At 45.4% G+C, this 21,070-nt stretch overlaps 1 protein-coding gene across 1 annotated transcript in view; it reads right to left on the minus strand.

The window, feature by feature from the left end:
- SMAP2 (small ArfGAP2) overlaps positions 1-16,672 on the minus strand; it is a 35,326-nt gene extending 18,654 nt beyond the window's left edge. The window contains exon 1 of the mRNA XM_054012013.1: positions 16,306-16,672. Within this exon, the coding sequence (XP_053867988.1) occupies positions 16,306-16,408 (103 nt within the window). The 5' untranslated portion in view covers positions 16,409-16,672. The remainder of the gene's footprint in view (positions 1-16,305) is intronic.
- Positions 16,673-21,070: the final 4,398 nt, after the last annotated feature.

Genomic DNA, 21,070 nt, shown 5'->3' on the forward strand with positions numbered 1-21,070 from the left:
TGGATCAAAATGGAGTTAGATATGGCTAAAGGAAGCCTGTCTATACCCACTTATCCCTGACTACGCCCCCTCCCTTGATAGCTGGGAATACCAGAGGGCCTCATTCTTGACCCAGGGATGGGTTGCAAGGAAAGCCACCTCTAGGAGTGAACACCTAGCTTGTAGGTATCTCTATAGTTCATTCAGTCCTTGGTAATCCCAGAAGAGGACACCACAGATCCCAATTAGTCCTAGATGTGAAGGGGGATGTGGACCACTAGACTGACCAAGTTTCCCATAGGATAAAAAGCTACTACTAGTAGCATGGATTTGAAGCCTTAACCTTGAAGGTTAAAGGCTCCATGTTCCTTTACCAGTCTTATCAACCATTCAGTGCCCAGCCTTCATCAAAATGCATATTGACGACAAATTAAGAGTTGTGCCAGATATTTTTTTTTTAATAAAACAATATCTAACTCCAATACCCTCCTTCACACGTAACACTGAGGCACTATCCAAGTGAAAGAACTGCTTGTACGTAGCACTTTTCCAGAAGGCTCCTTTAAAAAAAAAAAAAAATCCCTTTAAAAGCCCCCTAGCTAGTTAAGTTTCACACACATTTTACTGGTTTTTATCATTTGCCATACATGGAGACTGCCATGTAGAGAGAATTTTCATTTTTAAAATCCTAGCGGGATTCACTCTTTGCCCTCCTCTATTCAGCATATGGCATTTTGGCTCAAGCTGCTTATGCAAACTTCCTCTGTAATAACCCTGAAGGCATTTATGAATAAGCAGAAATTGGCTGCAGAGAAGGGGCGGGAGAGAGGGAGGATGAGGTAAAATAGATGCTTTCATGGGACAGGAAGGAGAGAGCTTAGCTATTCAGCTCCTAATGAAATAATCTCTGTGCGCACAATTGTTCAACTTGCAGGCTCCCTGCCTGCAATTACTCCAGCAAAAGCCCAGCTGTAAGAGGGAAATGTGCTGCAAGGACTGAACGATCCATGCCAACGCTATTGCATGTGTTGGACTAAGACATCCTGCAAGCATCTCCCTCGACAGTACGTGTGGGAGAGCCTATGTGGGAAATTGTTCAGGCTGTGGGACAGAACCCAGTAAGAAGACACCCACATCAGCTAGTACAAGCCATCACTGGTAGCCAGCTGGAAACTTTCAATTGAGCTGGAACTGACAATAAATTCCCCCTCCCCTGTTTTCCAGTCAGCCAACCGATTAACTAAGCTATTTTTATATATAGAGAAAGTCCCCAATACTTTCCACTGACTTCTAATTTCTCTTCTGGAAGTGATATTGCGTAAGATGACTTACTGGAATTCACTCGCTTCAGGGGAAAGTCATGTTCCGGAAGACATGATGTTATGGACTGCAGCTTCCTCTTGGGTTCCCCAGCCCGCACATGAAGACACTCACACTGCATCACTCTGGTATGCAGTACAGTCTTTCTGTGTTTGCCCAAGGGTCTCAAGAACTCGGTCACTGTTCTACAAGGACAGCCAAGGAAATCTCACCAGCTTCCCACAAGGGCACTAGATGAGTAAACTATGTCCTTAATGCAAGCCCATTAGAATTTAGGAGTCACCCTACATTAATTGAATGAAACATACTTATACAAGTCCCTCCCTCATCTATGGATAGTTGGTTTGAAGTATGATGTGACCCATGGTCAACTGGAGGCAGTGACTCTTAAAATCCAGATATCATAGAATCGGAAGGGACCCCGAGAGGTCATCTAGTCCAGTCCCCTGCCACTATGCATCACACAAAGCAGAATCTCAGCTCCCATCTTCTCTTGCATAAAGAGTGAACTTACTATTATATGAGGAAGCTAAAGCAGAAGAATCTCTGTTGGCAATGGGGTGAGCCAGGGATACTTTGGAGACTGAATAGGCCACTCGGGAAGTTGGCTAACACATCTAGAAGCGTGGCTTTAAGAAGCCACTCTGAGGAGCTCTCTTCCTTCACAGGTCACCTTTAAAAGGATTTTTTTTTTTAAATTGCACAATTGTCACAAAAATGTACCTACTGGCACATAAGGCATCTGCCCACAATTAGCAGGATGATACAAGACTGAATGAGATTTTACTCAACCATCAAAAGTTGTTCCAGGTGCTAACACTTGGGAGCACTGCCTTATGCCAACTAATCGAGGAATGACTAGTTTACTAGCAGCATGAACGATTTGTTCCACCCCAAATATCGTGTAGGGAGCCTAGGTGCCTAACTCAGGCTTTGAGAATCCCAGTGACTTTCTAGGCACCTAAAAGTTAGGCACTGCAACGCTCAGCATAGCCATGCCTAAATTCCTTTGTTTACAACAGGCTAGATTTACAAGTGTGTAATTCACTATACTTTAACAAAAAGACGTTAAGAAACTGAATAAATATATGTTAAACTACAAAATTCCTTTAAGTGCACAGATGTATGTATTTTCCTGGTAAGTAAAGAAAGTACCAAATTTAGTTGCAAATCAACATACTTTAGTTATACCCATGAGAATGAACCTCTTTAGGAAAACTAAGTACAATTGCAATATGAGATTAAGAAATCCAATGATTTCAATCAGATTTTAATCCACCCTGGTCGGATCTAGTGTCAAGAAGGGCTAATGGGGAGAGTTGGGCAACTTAAGAGCGAGATTCAGGGCTTGTCTGTGGAATTTATAGCATGCGCCAGCAGGATCTATGCAGACCAGTTAGAATGCGCACCAACGTGTTGTGCACTAATCCCCACCACAAAGCTGTGTGTTACTGCACTGTGTAGATGAGTGGTAAGGTTCAGAGATGTGGTTTTCCATGGACTAGTTGTTTATGCAGCATGAGGAACACTAAACAAGTCCCATTTGTAGACCACATCCTTGTTTGCACATACATCTATCACGTTTCACACCTTGTGGACATAAGGAACAAGGTTTGGGAAGACAGTTACTGCACAGCTGCTAATTTGAAGGTAAATCAGTAGTTTTCTCTGCTGTTTATAACACACATCCTAGGTACTCCTTCACCATCCCCTCCACCAAAGAAAATCCTTCACAGAAGTTCCGTGTTCAGATTTGTTGGCGTTAACCCGACAGTTGGTTGAAAGTTTCCCTGGTAACATGAGGAATATTGGTAACATTCTGTCATGAAGAGCTCAGCCCATGACTACAATCTTTGCAGAATCAATCAGAAATATTACAAGAACTCTGCTCCACTGACTTATTCTTTATTGCATCTGTATTTATTTAATCTTAGGACAGTGGAGCTGCCAAGTAGTAATTCTGGCTTCCTAAAACAATTGCTAGTACAGCCAGGAATCTCTCCCCTCAGGATACATGCACACAGTCATGTCCAATAATGCATCAGATTTTGCGTAACTGAAGGTCTCAAGCAGATCGAGCCAATGACATGGTTTATAAAGAGAATCTTGGAACAAGAACAAATTCCAGTTACCAAGACTGAAAAAGACAGGTCAGAAGTTGACAGCCAACCAGGGATTAGCGACGCTAGAGAGTTTAGTTGATAGGGGTTACGCATTTTTTCCACCTCAGAAGAGGCTTCAAAAATTTTAGACCAAAAGAAGTGACTCAATTAGTGGAGAAGTTGGATTAAGCTGCACTCATACTTCAACACTTCTGTTTCATTTACTTGTCAAGTGGCAACAGTTCCGTCTCTTCACAAGTATTTGTGCATTTGGCATTGTATACAGGCCTGTCTCATCTTACGCGCGGGTTACATTCCGCGGTTAGCGCGTAAAGCGAAAACTGCGTCTAGTCAAAATTACATTGAGTTGAATGGCGGGCGGAATCGCCCGCACTACAAGTACAGTATTAAAATTGTTATTTTTCTTTTATTTTTTTGCCGACCGTGTAAAGCTGAAATCGGGCATGTTAAATGTGCGTAAGATTCAACAGACCTGTACTGCTGTCTAGTGAAGTTATGCACCAGTCCTCTAGCATCACTATATAGGGATTCAAGCACTTAGAAGTACACCTCTGGAAAGATTTTTAGCAGCTCACAGGCATGTGTCTAGTGCTCCCCACACACCTGTAGTCGTCACACGTGGGTTTGGAGGTGGTTGGCCGAACTGAGCCAGACAGGCTCTTTTCCTTGCTATTGCAAGTGGAGGGAAGCAAGAAGGGGCTGTTGTAGTTCAGACATTTCTTGGTAAAGATCTCTACTGTATTAGGAATGTAGCTTCTTCCTTCGATTTTAACTCTCATCCAATGCAGCCTTCCTATACAGACTTCATCAATAAGGTCAGCCCTTCTATCAGTCACTCCAGCTCTGAAGACACCACCACATTGTTGGTGTGTGTTTGAATTCAGATTTTAGGGCACTGAGGCAGTTCGACGACTTCTCCCCTGCTCAGTTCTGGTGCCCAGAACCACAGCTGTCCCTAGCTACTCGGAAGGGCAACTGCCGGCCAAGTCAGCCTCTGCAGCCCCAAGTTGGAGCATTCTCAGTTATTCTGTGGAGACCGGCATGAACAGTTCAGTCTGTGCATAGGAGCTGCTCAGTACACACAGAATCAGAGAATTCACCTGCCAAAACTCTAGCAAGTTTCTACTGAGCCTGCGTGAAGTTTTCAAGGAGACAGCAAAAGGCACAGACACCAGGGACTTGTCAAGTTTCACATCCTTGCTCCAAAGCATGGAATTGCTAGAGCTTCTCAACAAAAGTTGATTTTTTTTTTTTTTTTTAAAACACGGGCAAAGTGTATTTCCCTAATCTTGTTCTTGGAAACAGCTGAAATGTTTTAGCTAGAATCTCCCCACAAAAAAAGTCAGCCTTAGGCAGACATCTGGTATGGAAAAGTTCAGCACAAATTGTTTAAGTTTGGCAAAGTTATCAGCAACTGAAAACAGGATCTTATAATGGAGAGCATTGTGCAACCTTAACAGGGGTTGCTACCAGTTTCACCTATAAATATTGGATTCTGTCCCTAATCACAGGGGAGAAAGATATTACAGCATGTTCCAAGGATCAGTTTTGTTCCAGGCCCGGTTTTTTTTTTGTCCTAAATTTCAAGGGACATACATGAGATAAGCGCTATTTCTGATCAGTCTTTCCTTCCAGACTAAAGTTGAGTTATGGGGTTAGTTTTTGTTCTCTCTTTAGTCTTGATAACCTACTTGTATTAAGAGGGATTATCTTTAAAGAGCAAAGATGCTGGGGAGATAAACACCTTCACAAAACCACATACCAGTGTGACATCTCAACTAATTCATCTGGCTGTTACTACACTAACTAACCACTATTTTTACTTAAATTGTAGTGCAAGTTTCATGAAACCAAGCAGAGTGGTGTATTTCTACAAAAACTGGGCACTCAGTCATTTGTAAAACTGAGCATCATAGTATTTACATCGTATTTAAATGTTGTATGAAGATGGCCTTAGCTATTAACATTCAGAAACATCAATATCCCCCATTATACAGATGGAAAGTCACAGTGACTTGCCCAAGTTCACAGACAGAGATAAGATTAGAAGGCAGGATGTTTCTGTCTAGATATCCACTGCTCAGTGCATTATAATCAAACCTGCCTCTATTTCTTTCCCCCCCAGGTTTGCATAATTAATGCATCTGTATGCAGCACAGAGATACGTTCCAGGTTCTCAGGTCTCCAGACCTCATTTCTGAACGACGCTGCTGCTATCTCCAACACTCCTCTCACCATGCACAGCTGCTTCCAAAATAGTTTCCCCTCTAATGCTGATCTTTCCATACCATTTCAACTGCAACGACAGCCATTCCAACATTCTCTTGGATCCATATTTGCTGCTGCCTGCTCAAACACAAGAGTAAGGCAGACCTCTCGTTATAACTGCGTCCCCACCAATACTGACAAAAAGTCTCTATAGCGTATAGTGGCAACTGCTAGAATAGTAAACGCTGTTGAAAAGTGATTCTAAGAACCCTTTTCCTACAGAATGATCTTGATCAGATTTAGCATCATCTGGAAGAGGACGGTGTGTTCACACGAGTTGTATTGCTGTACCTAAACCACTATTATACCTATTTCATTCTGTTGCAAAAAATGATGGTCAGCAGGCCACCATAAATTCTGCAGTTCTGAGTAATTTTAAAGTTTACCACGAGTGGATTTGCACATTTTCCCCCTGTTTCTAACCCTGTCACTTACAGTGATTGTATAAGCAGCACAAAAGAGGAAAACACATTCTTGATTGTTCAGCTTAAAATGCTGCAATTTCAAAGGCAGAAGTACATTACAAAAATGTCATGCAGGGGAGACTTACTGAATACACCAGTATATACCCTACATACATCAAGGTCAGATATCCTCTTTCCACTTAGTAGATGTTATGGGTTTAAATTAATCCAAGAATTCTTCACCGGTTTCAAGCATAACACGTTGTAAGAATTCAAAAGAGAATGTTAACTCACTGCAGGCAGCTGTAATTGTAGGCAGGCCGTGCAGATCACTGCATCTGCTATTCAATTCTGTGTAAAGGTCTGCTGACACAAGTCTTAACACACAAGAGGAAGCTCTGGAGGGCTTATCCAGGGCCTCATCATGCAAAGACGTAGCTTCTAAAGACTGTTCTTAGGGAACCAGAGGTTAGTTCTCTCTTCACCACAAGCAGCTATTACACAGGGCAATTTACAGAGAAGACGCCATGCACATTGCCCTTACTGAAAGAGGAAGCTCAACTGTGATTCAAGCAACTTTAGACAGTGGTTTATTAGGGAAATTCCATTATTCAATAAAACCCCCAACATATTTAACATTAACAGTTGTTTGGCAGAGTGAGAAAAACTTATTTAAACCTGCTTCCACTTCTGGCTGTACTTTAAGCCCTCTCCTTCCTACCTGTCACCATACCTTCACCACTCTTGCTCCATCCACGCTTCGGATCACTGTCTTGCCTTCTTTGTCTTTCTAACTCAATGACGTCTCCCCTTATCCAATGCCTTTAACAGCCTCCCAACTAGCATTCACCAGATTCCATCCCTTTCTTTCAAAAGCTACTTGAACTACTTATTACATGAGTCATTCTAGTTATGACAATGATGTACTTGCTTTGTAGCTCCATATTGTTTTCCTGCCTTGCACCTGCTCTAGATTCAGCTTTTTAGGAGAAGAATTGGTAACTTGTTTGTCACATTTCACCTATTACAATGCTGTATCTAAAATCCAACACTGGGTTCCTATACTGCCCATGCCAAAAGTGCCGCAATTGAGAAGCTATTGTGAAGTTTGTAATAACGGTAAAAAGACTGACTAACACTACTGATATATTTAGAATGTAGATATTTTAAAGTCTTACTTTGCATACACTTCTCGGCTTGTGAGTACAGGGTTATCAGTTTCTTTTCCTTTTCCTGGTTCTGGTGTATTAGCACAATATTTGTATTGCTAACACTGCAAGGCAATATTTAAATACAAAAGAGAAAGCTATCTGAAATATTAGAAAGCAGTGAACATTTTTCCATTAGTGAGGCTTAGAAAAAAAAATACTTAAGAACCCCATTAATTCGAGCCCAATAACTTGACAGTCACTCTATAAGCAATACGGAGAACAACATAAGCTAAGTATGTCCATTGAATTCCAATAGTTAATATCAAATACTAAGGACAGAAAGACGCAAGATCTTTCAAGACAGGCTTTGCAAGTCAAGTGCAGCTTTTAACCAACATCTTTAACATTCTGCATTTGTACAGTACATTTAATCAGCACTGTATGTACTCAAAAATCCCCAAGAAAAAACCTCTGTCTTGTATTCTGGATGAGGAAATACTGAGAACAGAGAAACCCTGACCTAGCTCTGTATGTAGATCTATTTTATGTTAGAGTCAAGAAATAATGCACAGGTAAAAAATTTTTGCATCTAATTGGCAATGAGTTATACAAGAGGGTTGGACTTCAAAACAGAACTCATGGCAGAGCTCCCATAACACACAGGGGAGGGGTACTCAGACAAACCAAAGGAGGAGTGCGGGGCAACCTTCAACTGATGCGTGGATGCAGCAGAAGTTGCATAATGGTCATCGCTGGGGTACTCCACAGTGGAGGAACCTGCAGTTCTGCCATCAACGATACCGGATCCAAGGAGCCTGTGGGAAAGACGGGGACTGGAAGAGTAGAGGGGAAAAGTTTGGGAGAGGGAAGAGAGTCAAATATAGTATCTGCATGTTGTAAAAGTTCAGCGTTAAGCTTCAGAGAATTAGAAATGCATAGAAACTCCTTGGTTCTATTTAACAGCAATTCTCAGTGCCCACATTTGCCACCTATAATAGTTGGAGACATTTAACACAGACTAGTTTAAAACAAAAAGGTTTCCAGTCCATTCAAATCATGGAGTCTGTATTGTTGCCCAGGTTGAGACATCCCTCACACACTTGTACTTCACAATTTTACCCTCAACGTAACAGTTTCAAATCCCCACACCTCCCAAGCCACTCAATATCTCCATTGGTCAACGTGTTATGTCTGCGTAGGCAGGTCATGCCATACAACTCTGCTCTCTATTTCCCAGAAGACCAACAGCGACAGCAGCAGTGCATGACAGATGGAAGAAACCTCACCTGATGGCTGGGGAATGTTTTAAATGACTCATTTATCAATAAAAAAAATTATATATTCTTAAAAGAATGACAACCTCACAGTTGCAATTCAACTTGAGTGGAAAACTTTTCTTCCCATGGTTCCAATCTGGCAGTCCAGTAGGCAGACAGCTTTTGAGTAAAACCCCACACACTTGGTTGGGAAGCAGCTCATAGCCTGTTTTGGCAGCATCCTTTTTACATAAGTATACCCAGCTGTTACTCATGCAGCAAGATGAGAAGAAATCCTGAGAAACGGGGCTTTTGGGGGCAGAGCCCTGTGAGCAGCACCTAGTGCAATGAGGTGCCGGTCCAGAATGGGGTCTTTGAGAATTAATATTAGCATTGTAGTCATGCCTAATAGCTGCAGGTGTGTAGCCACTAAACCCAGTGACCTAGAGAAAATGTTAGCAAGGCAGAATCTACCGTTAATCTTGTGATTTGGTATCTATAGCATGTCACGATCAATAGTTATCAGTCTGATATGATGATCTCATGTCACTAGAGCCCACACATTTGTTCAAAAAGAAACAACTCATTTCCAAGCTTCTGCTGCCAGAAAGCAACACAGCCTCGCTCTATTTTAAAAGAAGGGTGTATCTTGTTCACTTCTCCCCCCAGATCATCCAATTTGATTCAGATTAAAAAGTACTCAGGGTACGTCTACACTGCAAAAAAAATATCCACAGCAGTGAGTCTCAGAGCCCGGGTCATCTGACTCAGGTTTGCGCTACAGGGCTAACAATAGCAGTGCAGACTTTCCTGTTCAGGCTGGACCGTGGGCTTTGAGATCCAGCCTCCACGCCAGGTTTCAGGGTCCAGGTTTAGCGGGAACATCTACACTGCTATTTTTAGCCCCATAGCATAAACCTGAGTAAACTGATCTGGCCTCTGCGGCTAGATTTACGCTACAACTTACACTGTATAACTTATGTTGCTCAGAGGTGTGAAGAAGTTATCCCCCCAAGCAATGCAAGTTACATAGACCTAAGCGCTGATGTGGACAGTGCTACATCGGTGGGAGAGCTTCTCTCAATGACATAGCTACTGTCACTTGCGGAGGTGGATTTATTATGCCAACGGGAGAGCTTAGAGCATCTTCACCAGACGCAACGCAGCGGTGCAGCTGCATCATTGTAGCACTTCTAGTGTAGACCAGCCCTGAGACTTGCTGCAGTAGGGTTTTTTGTTTTTCAGTGTAGAAGCACCCTCATTCTCTCAACTGTAGACATTATGCAGCATTTTGTAACTTTTTTCTTTCCCACACTGCAGAGCTTTTGCTTAATTTCCTCTCAGTTCTCCAAAACAGGACATCTGCAACCACTGCCTGCAGTGTTTATTAGCTCAAGGCAGCTTCAGCGCTTCAAACCTCTCCCCATTTTCACCACCGAGATTGATCCTCTTCCCTCCATAGCCCCAGGACCAAGCATTATATTTCTAAGAAGCTATTCCCAATTCCCAATCTTTGGAGTGTCTCTAAATAGAACAGATCATGTTTGCTCACTCCTTAGGCCAGTGCATCTTCTCAACAAGCATGTTCTCTTTATCATGCTCAGACTATACTAGCCAAAGCTTGTGTTCCAGTATTTGAGTTCCCAGGGGCTAGAGGTGGGGAACATAGAACAGAAGAGATGCTGATAATGGCTCCAACAGCTCTTTTGGAAGAAAAACTTGAGAACAAAGATTTCTTTGTAATGCATTAACCTCAGTAGTTTGAATCTGAGAAACAGTGAAGGAGAAGCTAAGCAGCATAAAGTTTGTCCTTCCAGAGATTTCCACGACCAAGATACCACACTAAATAGAACTAAACATTTTATTAAAGTGAATGTTTAAAATGAAATATACATGAGTTAAGAGGGAAGGTATTGTACATCTGGGGTCAGGCTTCGGTTATGGGGGGGGTTACAGGTATTGGTTGCAAGGATGAGAAGATGCATACATGTCGCATAACCTGCATAGATCCAGATTGGGGTGCAAGGGTTTTTAAAGTATCAGTGGATAAGTGGGCTCGGGTACGCCACCCATGGCATGTATAAGGAGTCCAAGTCAGTATTGGTGTAGCGGCTAAGTACATGGGTGGGGTGCATCCCTTGGTCTGTCAGGGAAGGAAGTGGGCTATTTCCCTGGTCGGTGGTCTCAGTTACTCAGTGTGGTATTGACGGTGTCCTGTGATGTGTTCCGTATAAATGTCTCTACTACATGACCAGAAAGAGGAGGGACAGCTGCATTTTATCCCTATTGATTGAATATTATTGCAGCCAGAGACCTAAACTTTTTGTAAGGCACTAGAGTGAATAGGGCCCTGGTCTTATGATCATGTAATTCAGACCTCCTCCAAGCAGAGCTAGACAGTGTGGTAGAAGAGAGAGTGCCTTGTCTACACTCGTACTCTCACTTTTGGTCCAACCAGTGGATCTGCACAAGAATGTGAGATCTCCCAGAGAGAGTTTAGGACGGACAACTAATGGGTTCCTCACTTGTGCTCTCAGGAGTTTTCAGACTAAAGCAGGGGCTTGCTGGAACTACTTGATCACTCCTCGAAGGAGGGCCAGATTCATGAGAGTGTATCAAGGAAAGCTTTGCTCTCTGAGACACTAGAAGGAGTCTGACTGGGATGCAGACATGCTATGATTGGGGCCTATGCACAGAGTCACCAGGGAGGCTATGCATTTCTCTAAAGTGTTTGCCCACGGAAGCATGCCAAGTCACACCCTCCTCATTAGAAAAAATGTTGTGCACCCTCTCAGGTATATCTATAGTGATGGGCACTATCCTGACAAGCGATGACAGATATTACACCCCATGTCGGCATGGGATGTAGTATTTTACCTGTGTCTATCAAGGCACAAAATCAGTAGAGGTTCTGAATCAAGCAAACTTGGCTTTTAATCGCTTGCCTGAAACGCATCTCTTCACCAGGAAAGAAGATACTAATCACTCTCTGCAAACCTAAAACCTTTTTGTCAGGCAAAGAGGTACGCCTACTATTCTGAAAGGAGGCATTTCCTGTTCACAACAGGCAGAAAAACAGGGCTAGAATCCCCAAGACAAGCCACCGTGTTTAAAAAGTTGTAGGTATCCTTTGGGATATGGTGTTATAGAAATCTAAGTTGTTCTTAGCACGGTTATGCTTCTAGTGTGGATAGGATCAAAGCACTGATGTTCCTGGAAATGAGATCATCATCCACATCCCAAGTAGTTCTCTTCTGCGGACTGAAATGAAGGAAGAGGTGGATGCACAACATGACTCCAGTTGAACCAAACTGCCATTTTGCAGCATTCAGTTCTTTATTTCTTTCCTACTGCTGTGGAGAGAGGGCCCGAGAACTCATAATCCAGCTTGTAGAGTGAGGTCATTTGAAACATCTCGCAGAACTGGAAGCGTGGGTGGCAGTTGAATGGAGCTAGATACAGCCTAAGTAGCACTAAATACAAGAAGCCAATAAGCTGAGCATAAAAGCAAGGAGACAGGGAACTAAATTGTAGTATTACATGCCTATAAGTACTTCTTATTGTAGTTTATCTGGCTAGAAAGAAGATTTTCCTCCCCCCCCCCCCCCCCAAATCAGTGAACAATCTTCCCTCTCATTCCTTGGTCATCTTTCCTGGACTCCATCTCAACATTGAAGTGTTGCACATCTCCTAAATGAAGTATGTTGCACTGAATTTGCCGACAAGGAAAATGAGCACAAAAATGCCCCCAAGGAACAGGCTTAATGTGAAAGTATAGTCTAAGGGGAATCTTGATAAATTACTTTCCACAAAACTGCCATTTTCAGCGACAACTGCCGCAGGTCAGCAGTAATGGCTGCCGATGGAAGAATTTATTTAATCTTGAAGGGGAAACAGAATTTGTCAGCTAGAAACCAAAACAAGATTTTTACCATCCTCACAACTGGGGGATATTTATTCATGCATCGCACAAGTTCAATGAAGATTCTTCTAATCATATCAAAATGACACGGTGCAAGATTCTCCATATGCTTGCACTCTATTGGAGTGCTTTCATGGAACAGAAGTCAGATTTGCAACTAATTAGAAGCACACAAAATACCCTACTGTACTTAAGACCAGGTAAGTCTTTCTACCAAAAGAATCAGTATGTTATTTCTCTCCTTGTAAACCCCACAGAGGAGTTAGCATGCACCAGCTGGTCTTCTCTCATTAGAAGTCATTTTTATTTAAGAGCTTTAAGTTACCTAGACGGAAGAGGTGTGTGTCAAACAAAAAATGTTCTTTAATGTTTGCGCAGCATAAAGGCCTACTCCCAATGACGGGGAATTCAGCTGACTTCAATATCACCAGGCCTTCGGTTAGTTTCTGCAGCAAGGGCCTGATGGTAAAAAAGTGGATGAGCAACCACAATTTCAACACAATGAAATTGTGGGAGCCCCATACTTCATGAGCAGGCCTTAACAGTGGCAATGGAAAGATATATATACAGTTACAGAAATGTAATATAACCCATCTCCTCAGGAAGTTAACAGACTGTGCCTGGCTGGCAGTGTTCACAGAAATACCCAATAACCACAAAGGAAGTGCGTTTGGCTAAAGAACTACAGACTTCTTCACTTATGGTTCATGAGAACTGAGGCTTCCTCCACCCTGCCACTGTTAGTACAAAGACAATTCTGTTGCAGAAACAGCAGCTACCATTCAACACAACAGAAAACTGGTTCAATCTTGATCAATTTAAGTTTGTTCGTTTACAAAAAGCCTCTTCCTGTTTCATGACTGATTTCACAGTAACAAGTAACTCACCATCTTTGGTAATAATGCTGGATTGTAAAACCTCACTTCCTGCACACCAGTGCATTCTGGAATTGTAACATTCCAACTATCTATAAACAGGATAGGCAGCCACTTTAAAAAAGAAAATCACACTTATCCAGGAGTCTTCTCTGCTGAGACATCTTGTTTGTTTATACATTAACAGGAGAAAGTACCAATCCTCATTGTTCAAAATGCAATTATGAGATTTAAGAATGGCTTTTATATACCCAGTTTTGTTTAATAGCTGATACATACATCCAAGATCTAGCAAATGGGACAATGACCTCTACCCCTTAAAAAAAGAAAAAGAACATTCAGCTTACATGTCAAATAAAAAAAAACCAAATAAAATATATACATTATAATTGGAATGTAAAAACACTTCTCTAAGTTGTGTCATCTTCTCTCCAATACATGCAGCATCATCCATTTATGCAGTTTGCTACAGCTCTAATACACAGAGCGTTAGAAACCGAAGATATGTATCCAACTTCAACCCAAATGCCCTCCATAAGAAAATAAAGCAGTACTTGAACAATAATTTTGCATTTCTGTTACTCATTTTCTTCACAGATCACAAAAGTGCTCTTTACAATTGTTAATTAGGCCTCATACTGATCTGATATACATAAATATCATCCCTCTGTAGAATGGAAAGAGAGAAGCAGAAAGGTATTGTGATTAACCCAAGATCAGTTATTGGCATAACCCAGGAATCCAGATTCCAATCCCCTACAGAAATTCATTAGGCAAACATTCCAAGAGCCTAAGCGATTGTCCTTAAGTTATTGTTATAGCAAAAATAGCACAGAAGGCTCAGAATAGTAGGCCATGTGAAAATACACGGATGTGCAAGAGGATGAGTTAGGGGAGAAGTTGTTGCCTTTTTGCCTTTGATTGCTTTGCCTTTTCACTTTTGAAGTCAGATCTTTAACAGTTTATTCCTCTCCTACAAGAGTAGTTAAAAGAGAAAACAGCAAAAATTCTGACATTAAACATAGTATCTGGAGCCATTGCAATGCAACATTCTTCCAGTGACACTTAATCAGCTCTAGGGCTACTTCACATAAGGTCCATTTCCATTCAGATACCCACAGGATCCTATTATTATGTGCTTCTTCAGACATTATCCCATGCCCATGCCAACAGCCCTAATGTAAGGTTACAGTCTGTAGGAAGACACAATAGATGATATGCTTTGGCTGAGAATGTTTTGCAAAGTTATGTAATCCAGTTTTTAAAGTTTCCCTTAAAAAGAATTTTATTTAGCGAAAGTCCAGTTCACATACAGGGTTAAGTGTTTGCAAATTGTCAGTATTTGAAATTCAGCCACCATTTATTCAGGATGTTTGAAAGAGTCCTTAGAGACAGATTTTAGCCATATTTTCTATTCAACTCGTTTGCCAAATGACACGAACAGCAGAGCTACAAAACCCTGTTTCTCAGGAAACAATCACAGAAATGGCATCTGACTCTTGACTGTGGTGATGCTAGCGTAGGCTGCTATAATTCAGAATTCATTAGCTAACCACAGTATGAAGTTCGGATAAAACCAAGCAGCTTTTAGTGCCAGCACTCTTCCCAATGGAACTGGACCCATCCATTGTGATATGAAGGAGAAATTTACTGAGAGGAAATTGGGGAGAAGTTTCCACCCCACACACTTATACAAACTGGGCAGGTATTGCTCCTTTGTTTGCACTAAACTGGTATTTAGCATCTGCTCAAGAGGACAAGAATACCTTTTTGAATACACAAGCCTAGACTACAAGATTTTAGACCTCAAACGGTCATATATGGAGATGTTCTGAGCAGAGGGTAGAAAACATCCAAAGAAAGTGCACTGTCTACCTGCTTCCCTCACAAAAAAATTCTTTAAAGAGCTTTCATTAATAAGGGTAAGGTAACAGATGGAAGCCTGACTTAGTGTCAATGTGTGTTCCAAAATAGCATGGAGTGCAAATAAAGTTAGCACTTTAGGTTTGACTCCTTATGTTGAACACCTGTGTTATCAGAAAGTCTGTCAGGTGATAATGAGCATCAGCTGATGGCCAACATCCACCACCAATGAATCACACCTCCTCTGTCCAGGAAGATGCCTGGCACTACCATGGAAGCCTTGTTTTACCCTGATGGGGACTTGCTGTCAAAAAACTCCAACAAGAGAAGGCTTTTGGGGCCTAGTCAAAACTAATCCCACACATTCCACAAGTGAATTCCCTCCATGCCTCAAGTCCTCCTTGACCAAGTTTGGATGCATAACGTTTTGTTCAACAACCTTGTCTTGACAATGACTTGTACGCAGCATGCAAATGAGTTCGCTCCTCTTCCTCTATCAACCTACAGCATTTATAAATACACAAGCTGCTGAATACTATGCTCTAAAGTGGCCCGGTTGACACTGTTACATAATCACCGCATTGAGCCATCCCTAGATATGTTCTTTCTACAGGTCTCAGAGCGGTAGCCGTGTTAGTCTGGATCAGCAAAAACGAACAAGAAGTCCTTGAGGCACTTTAGCGACTAACAAATGTATTTGGGCATAAGCTTTCGTGGCTAAAACCCACTTCCCTATTCCCTTCACCTACTGAGTCAGGGATCATGTTCACAACCCGCTTGCGCCGCTTCGGTCCCTTCCCATTCACGCACACAAATACACCCTGTCTGACTCAGAGAGTGCAGGAGGGGGTCACTGCACAAGACATTAGACACCCAAAGAGAGAACAGGCAGCCCACTAAGAGATTCCCAAGCCATGCTGCCGTGGATAACACACACAGCCCTTTTATTTTGTATTGCAAACCAACCCCCTCGCCCCCCCCCCCAACAATATCTGCAGGTACAAGCCCTCAAGCATCCACCCCCCACCCCCCACCGCCCCTTCCCAGGGGATCAGGATCCGCCAGGTGCCTTTACATTCTGCCCCCCCACCCCAGCTACCGGCAGGGGGGAGCCCCCAGCCCGGCCCCCCCAGGAGCCGTTTACCTTTGGCCTGGCAGTCGGCACAGTACTTGTTCTCCTCCTCCAGCAGCAGGCTGGCCAGGACAGCCTGGTACCGGTCCACGTCCCGCACCGACTTGCCCGTCATTGCGGAGGGAGGGGGGCGGACCCTGCTCCCCACCCCCCACAAACAAACCGCCCGCGGCCCCTTTAAGGGCGGGTCGCCCCCAGCGGCGCTGCCCCCCCCAAGGGTCCCTGCGCCCCCGGACCGGGCCCGGCCCCGCAGTCACTGGGGATCCCCCCGCGCGGGGCTCCGGGCCCCTGGCAGCCGGGAGCGGAGCCGGGTCCCCGGCAGAGGCGGCGGCGGGGGGCGGGGGGGGTCTCAGGGACGCGCTCCCGGCAGCGGCCGCCGCTGCCTCAGGCTCAGCCGCTTCCTATTTCCGGCCGGAGCGAGCCGGGCAGGGGAGGAGCCAAAGGGGAGAAGGGGCGGGGCTACGGGCCGGGCCGCGCCCCGTCCCCATTGATCCGCCGCCTCGCGTCACGCCGCGGCGGATCAACCGGGAACCAATCAGGGGAGAGGGGGCGGGGCGTAAGCCGGGAGCGGGGGCGGGGAGAGACGTGATAGAGCAGGTCACGTGACTGAGGCCGTGGGAAGGGGCTGGAGGAAGGGAAAGACGCGGGAGGGGGAGGAGGTATAGGGGAGGAGAAGGGGTGGGGGGAAGAGGAGAGTGGAGGAGGGATGGGGAGGGGGAAGGCGGTATGGGGAAGAGGGGAGAGGAGGTATGGGGGGAATGGAGAGGGGTTGGGGAGAGGAGGTATGGGGGGAGGATGGGGAAGAGGGGGGAGGAGGTATGGGGGGATGTGGAAGGCGGTATGGGGGAAGAGGGGAGAGGAGGTATGGGGGGAATGGAGAGGGGGTGGGGGGAGGAGGTATGGGGGATGGGGAAGACGGGAGAGGAGGTATGGGGGGAGGAGAGGGGATGGGGGGAAGAGGAGAGTGGAGGAGGGATGGGGAGGGGGAAGGCGGTATGGGGAAGAGGGGAGAGGAGGTATGGGGGGAATGGAGAGGGGTTGGGGAGAGGAGGTATGGGGGGAGGATGGGGAAGAGGGGGGAGGAGGTATGGGGGGATGTGGAAGGCGGTATGGGGGAAGAGGGGAGAGGAGGTATGGGGGGAATGGAGAGGGGGTGGGGGGAGGAGGTATGGGGGATGGGGAAGACGGGAGAGGAGGTATGGGGGGAGGAGAGGGGATGGGGGGAAGAGGAGAGTGGAGGAGGGATGGGGAGGGGGAAGGCGGTATGGGGAAGAGGGGAGAGGAGGTATGGGGGGAATGGAGAGGGGTTGGGGAGAGGAGGTATGGGGGGAGGATGGGGAAGAGGGGGGAGGAGGTATGGGGGGATGTGGAAGGCGGTATGGGGGAAGAGGGGAGAGGAGGTATGGGGGGAATGGAGAGGGGGTGGGGGGAGGAGGTATGGGGGATGGGGAAGACGGGAGAGGAGGTATGGGGGGAGGAGAGGGGATGGGGGGAAGAGGAGAGTGGAGGAGGGATGGGGAGGGGGAAGGCGGTATGGGGAAGAGGGGAGAGGAGGTATGGGGGGAATGGAGAGGGGTTGGGGAGAGGAGGTATGGGGGGAGGATGGGGAAGAGGGGGGAGGAGGTATGGGGGGATGTGGAAGGCGGTATGGGGGAAGAGGGGAGAGGAGGTATGGGGGGAATGGAGAGGGGGTGGGGGGAGGAGGTATGGGGGATGGGGAAGACGGGAGAGGAGGTATGGGGGGAGGAGAGGGGATGGGGGGAAGAGGAGAGTGGAGGAGAGATGGGGAGGGGGAAGGCGGTATGGGGAAGAGGGGAGAGGAGGTATGGGGGGAATGGAGAGGGGGTGGGGGGAGGAGGTATGGGGGATGGGGAAGACGGGAGAGGAGGTATGGGGGGAGGAGAGGGGATGGGGGGAAGAGGAGAGTGGAGGAGAGATGGGGAGGGGGAAGGCGGTATGGGGAAGAGGGGAGAGGAGGTATGGGGGGAATGGAGAGGGGGTGGGGGGAGGAGGTATGGGGGATGGGGAAGACGGGAGAGGAGGTATGGGGGGAGGAGAGGGGATGGGGGGAAGAGGAGAGTGGAGGAGAGATGGGGAGGGGGAAGGCGGTATGGGGAAGAGGGGAGAGGAGGTATGGGGGGAATGGAGAGGGGTTGGGGAGAGGAGGTATGGGGGGAGGATGGGGAAGAGGGGGGAGGAGGTATGGGGGGATGTGGAAGGCGGTATGGGGGAAGAGGGGAGAGGAGGTATGGGGGGAATGGAGAGGGGGTGGGGGGAGGAGGTATGGGGGATGGGGAAGACGGGAGAGGAGGTATGGGGGGAGGAGAGGGGATGGGGAATAGGGGGCAGGACGTATGGGGGGATGGGGCAGGGGTGGGGGAAGGGGGGAAAGGGGGTATGGGGGGATGCAAATGGGGAGGGGGGAGAAGGTATGGGGTGGAGAGGGGGTGGGGGGAGGGAGGTAGAGGAGGGGATGATGGAGGGGGAGGCTATAAAGGGGAGGGAGGGAGGACAGGAGAAGGGTAGGGGGGTGGATGGAAGGAAGAGAGCAGAGCAGGGACAGGACTTTATGCAGATTCTCAGAGGAGATGTCGCACAAACCCAAATTGCTTTCAACCTAGCCAGGACTTTGCCCTGAACTCTTGGCAGTGTCTCTCACCTAAGCGTAACCACCTGTGTGCGGCCCTCCTCCAGCACTGGGACTTTCCATGCCCAAGGGCTCTGCTCCCTATTGGAGAATGTATCTATGGACATAAGGGGAAGGGCCAAGGACAAATAGTTTTTAATTTCCTGGAAGCAAGGCCGTTTATTAACACAACCGTATCTCTCTAATTGCACCATACGTTCTCAGCTACCTGGGACGTTATGGCTACATCGGGGCAACAGATTGCCCACTGAAATACATGCACATGTAAGTCCCTTTAACAATACTGGGGGGAGGGGATTATGCATGTACCTGTAGGAAAGGAAGATAAATGCCACTCAAACTGGAAAAGCAGTTAGACAAAACAAGCAGAATGTCAGATTCAGCTTTTCCGCAGCTTTGCCACTGACTCAGGTGGCTGACAGATCTCAGGAGAGAATCGGATCAAATGGAAAAAATGTCCTAGTTTAAACACAAGGTAAAAATAACTAGAGAGAAAAAGACTTAGAAGAGGCTTTTTAACAAGGACATGTGTATTATAAACACACGCTTCCCAAATCCCAGAGGCCTCATCTTGAGGTGCTAAGTGAAGTAATTAAGCAACCACGCTATGTAAAAAGTTGTGATCAACTGAGCAGTGGTGTTGGGGAAAAAAATGTAAGCCTCACGCAACAGTCTATGAGACATTTCAAATTACATGACACTTCCTAAAGTGACACTCCAATCCCAAACACTTACATGTACATTAGTAATATCTATGGAATTCTGTTTGCACTGGCACAAAATAAATAAAAATCACAGCTGGATGATGAACTTTAGGCCTCAGTTTTCAGTGCTGTGAAAACAAGGTGTCCTTAATACTAAAGTCCAGAAATGCCCCTTGTAAATCCAAAGAACACCAGCTTTTTTGTTTGTATGAATGAAAACACTTCAATGCAACCCAAACATTGTAGCTATACTAGTGCATGAGTGAAACTGACTAGAAAGGAATACAGTGAAATTAACTTGTCCCTTTCCATTGCTGAAATGCAAAGAGTAAACAGCAAGAATGAAAAGTGAAATTTTAAACTGGCTCCCCAGTTTCTTTTAAGTTAGTTTTTATTAATCTAGCTAGTTGGGCAAACCATTTCACATAGAGACATGCAAGAGCCCATAGTTTCTCCAGTTAATCATGGGGCCAGAGGGGATAGATTTTAAAGGGCACAATGGGAATGAGAGACCTGACTTTCAGTGGGAGCTGGGTTCCTGACGGCCCTTTTTGCCTTTGAAAATCTTCCCCTCAGAGGCTAATTACCTTTACGAGTTATTTGCTCAGAACTATCATAACCAGTCACGCCAGGTATCTAGGTGTAACCCTGCAGAGATCATAGGCTTTCTGACACTTCAACCACAGCCTAAACCACGCCGTTGAATAATACAGGAGAGCCACTAAGAACGATGGGCCAGATTTTCAGATGATGTAAATCAACATAGCTCCAATGACTTCAGACCTGTCTGACACCCTGTGTAACTCTACTGACTGTCATGGAGTTACTCCTAATTTACACCAGTGTCAGGAAGAGGAGAATTAGGCCCAATGATTTCTGGGATATTAGTGGATGTGCTTCAGAGTGTTAATTTGGTCCAGGCTTGTTGAAGTGCTTGGTTGTTGATATTACCCCAATACACAAAACCTCACAGAGGCGGGAGCTGGGAAGGAATCACCAGGATGAATCACGAATGAATTTCCAAAACACACTTTGCATGTGATACATGAGATGGTGCATTCTAGGTAGTGAATTTAAAGGGGGTCTGGATATATTAAAAAAAAAAAAAAAAGCAAGACTTAGATACCGGGGGACCTAGACTCTAGGGAGGCTGGCCATAAAACGGGCAAGGATAAAAAACGGAAAGGACAGTTAACCATTGACAGTCCCTTTCATGCAAGGAACTCATGGCATTTTGCCAAAGCCCATTGCACTCATTTGAGGAATTGTTATCCCCATTTTATAGCTGGATAAACTGAGGGACAGTGACTCGCTGAGTGTCACACAGTGAGTCACAGGTAGAGCTGGGCATCTGACCCAGGAGTCCTGCTTCTCAGAGTTGAGTGCTCTAATCACTAGCCAACACTCCTTCCTTTTAGAAGACAGG

Source organism: Malaclemys terrapin, chromosome 22 (genome assembly GCF_027887155.1).
Source record: "Malaclemys terrapin pileata isolate rMalTer1 chromosome 22, rMalTer1.hap1, whole genome shotgun sequence".
Classification (NCBI taxonomy): domain Eukaryota; kingdom Metazoa; phylum Chordata; order Testudines; family Emydidae; genus Malaclemys; species Malaclemys terrapin.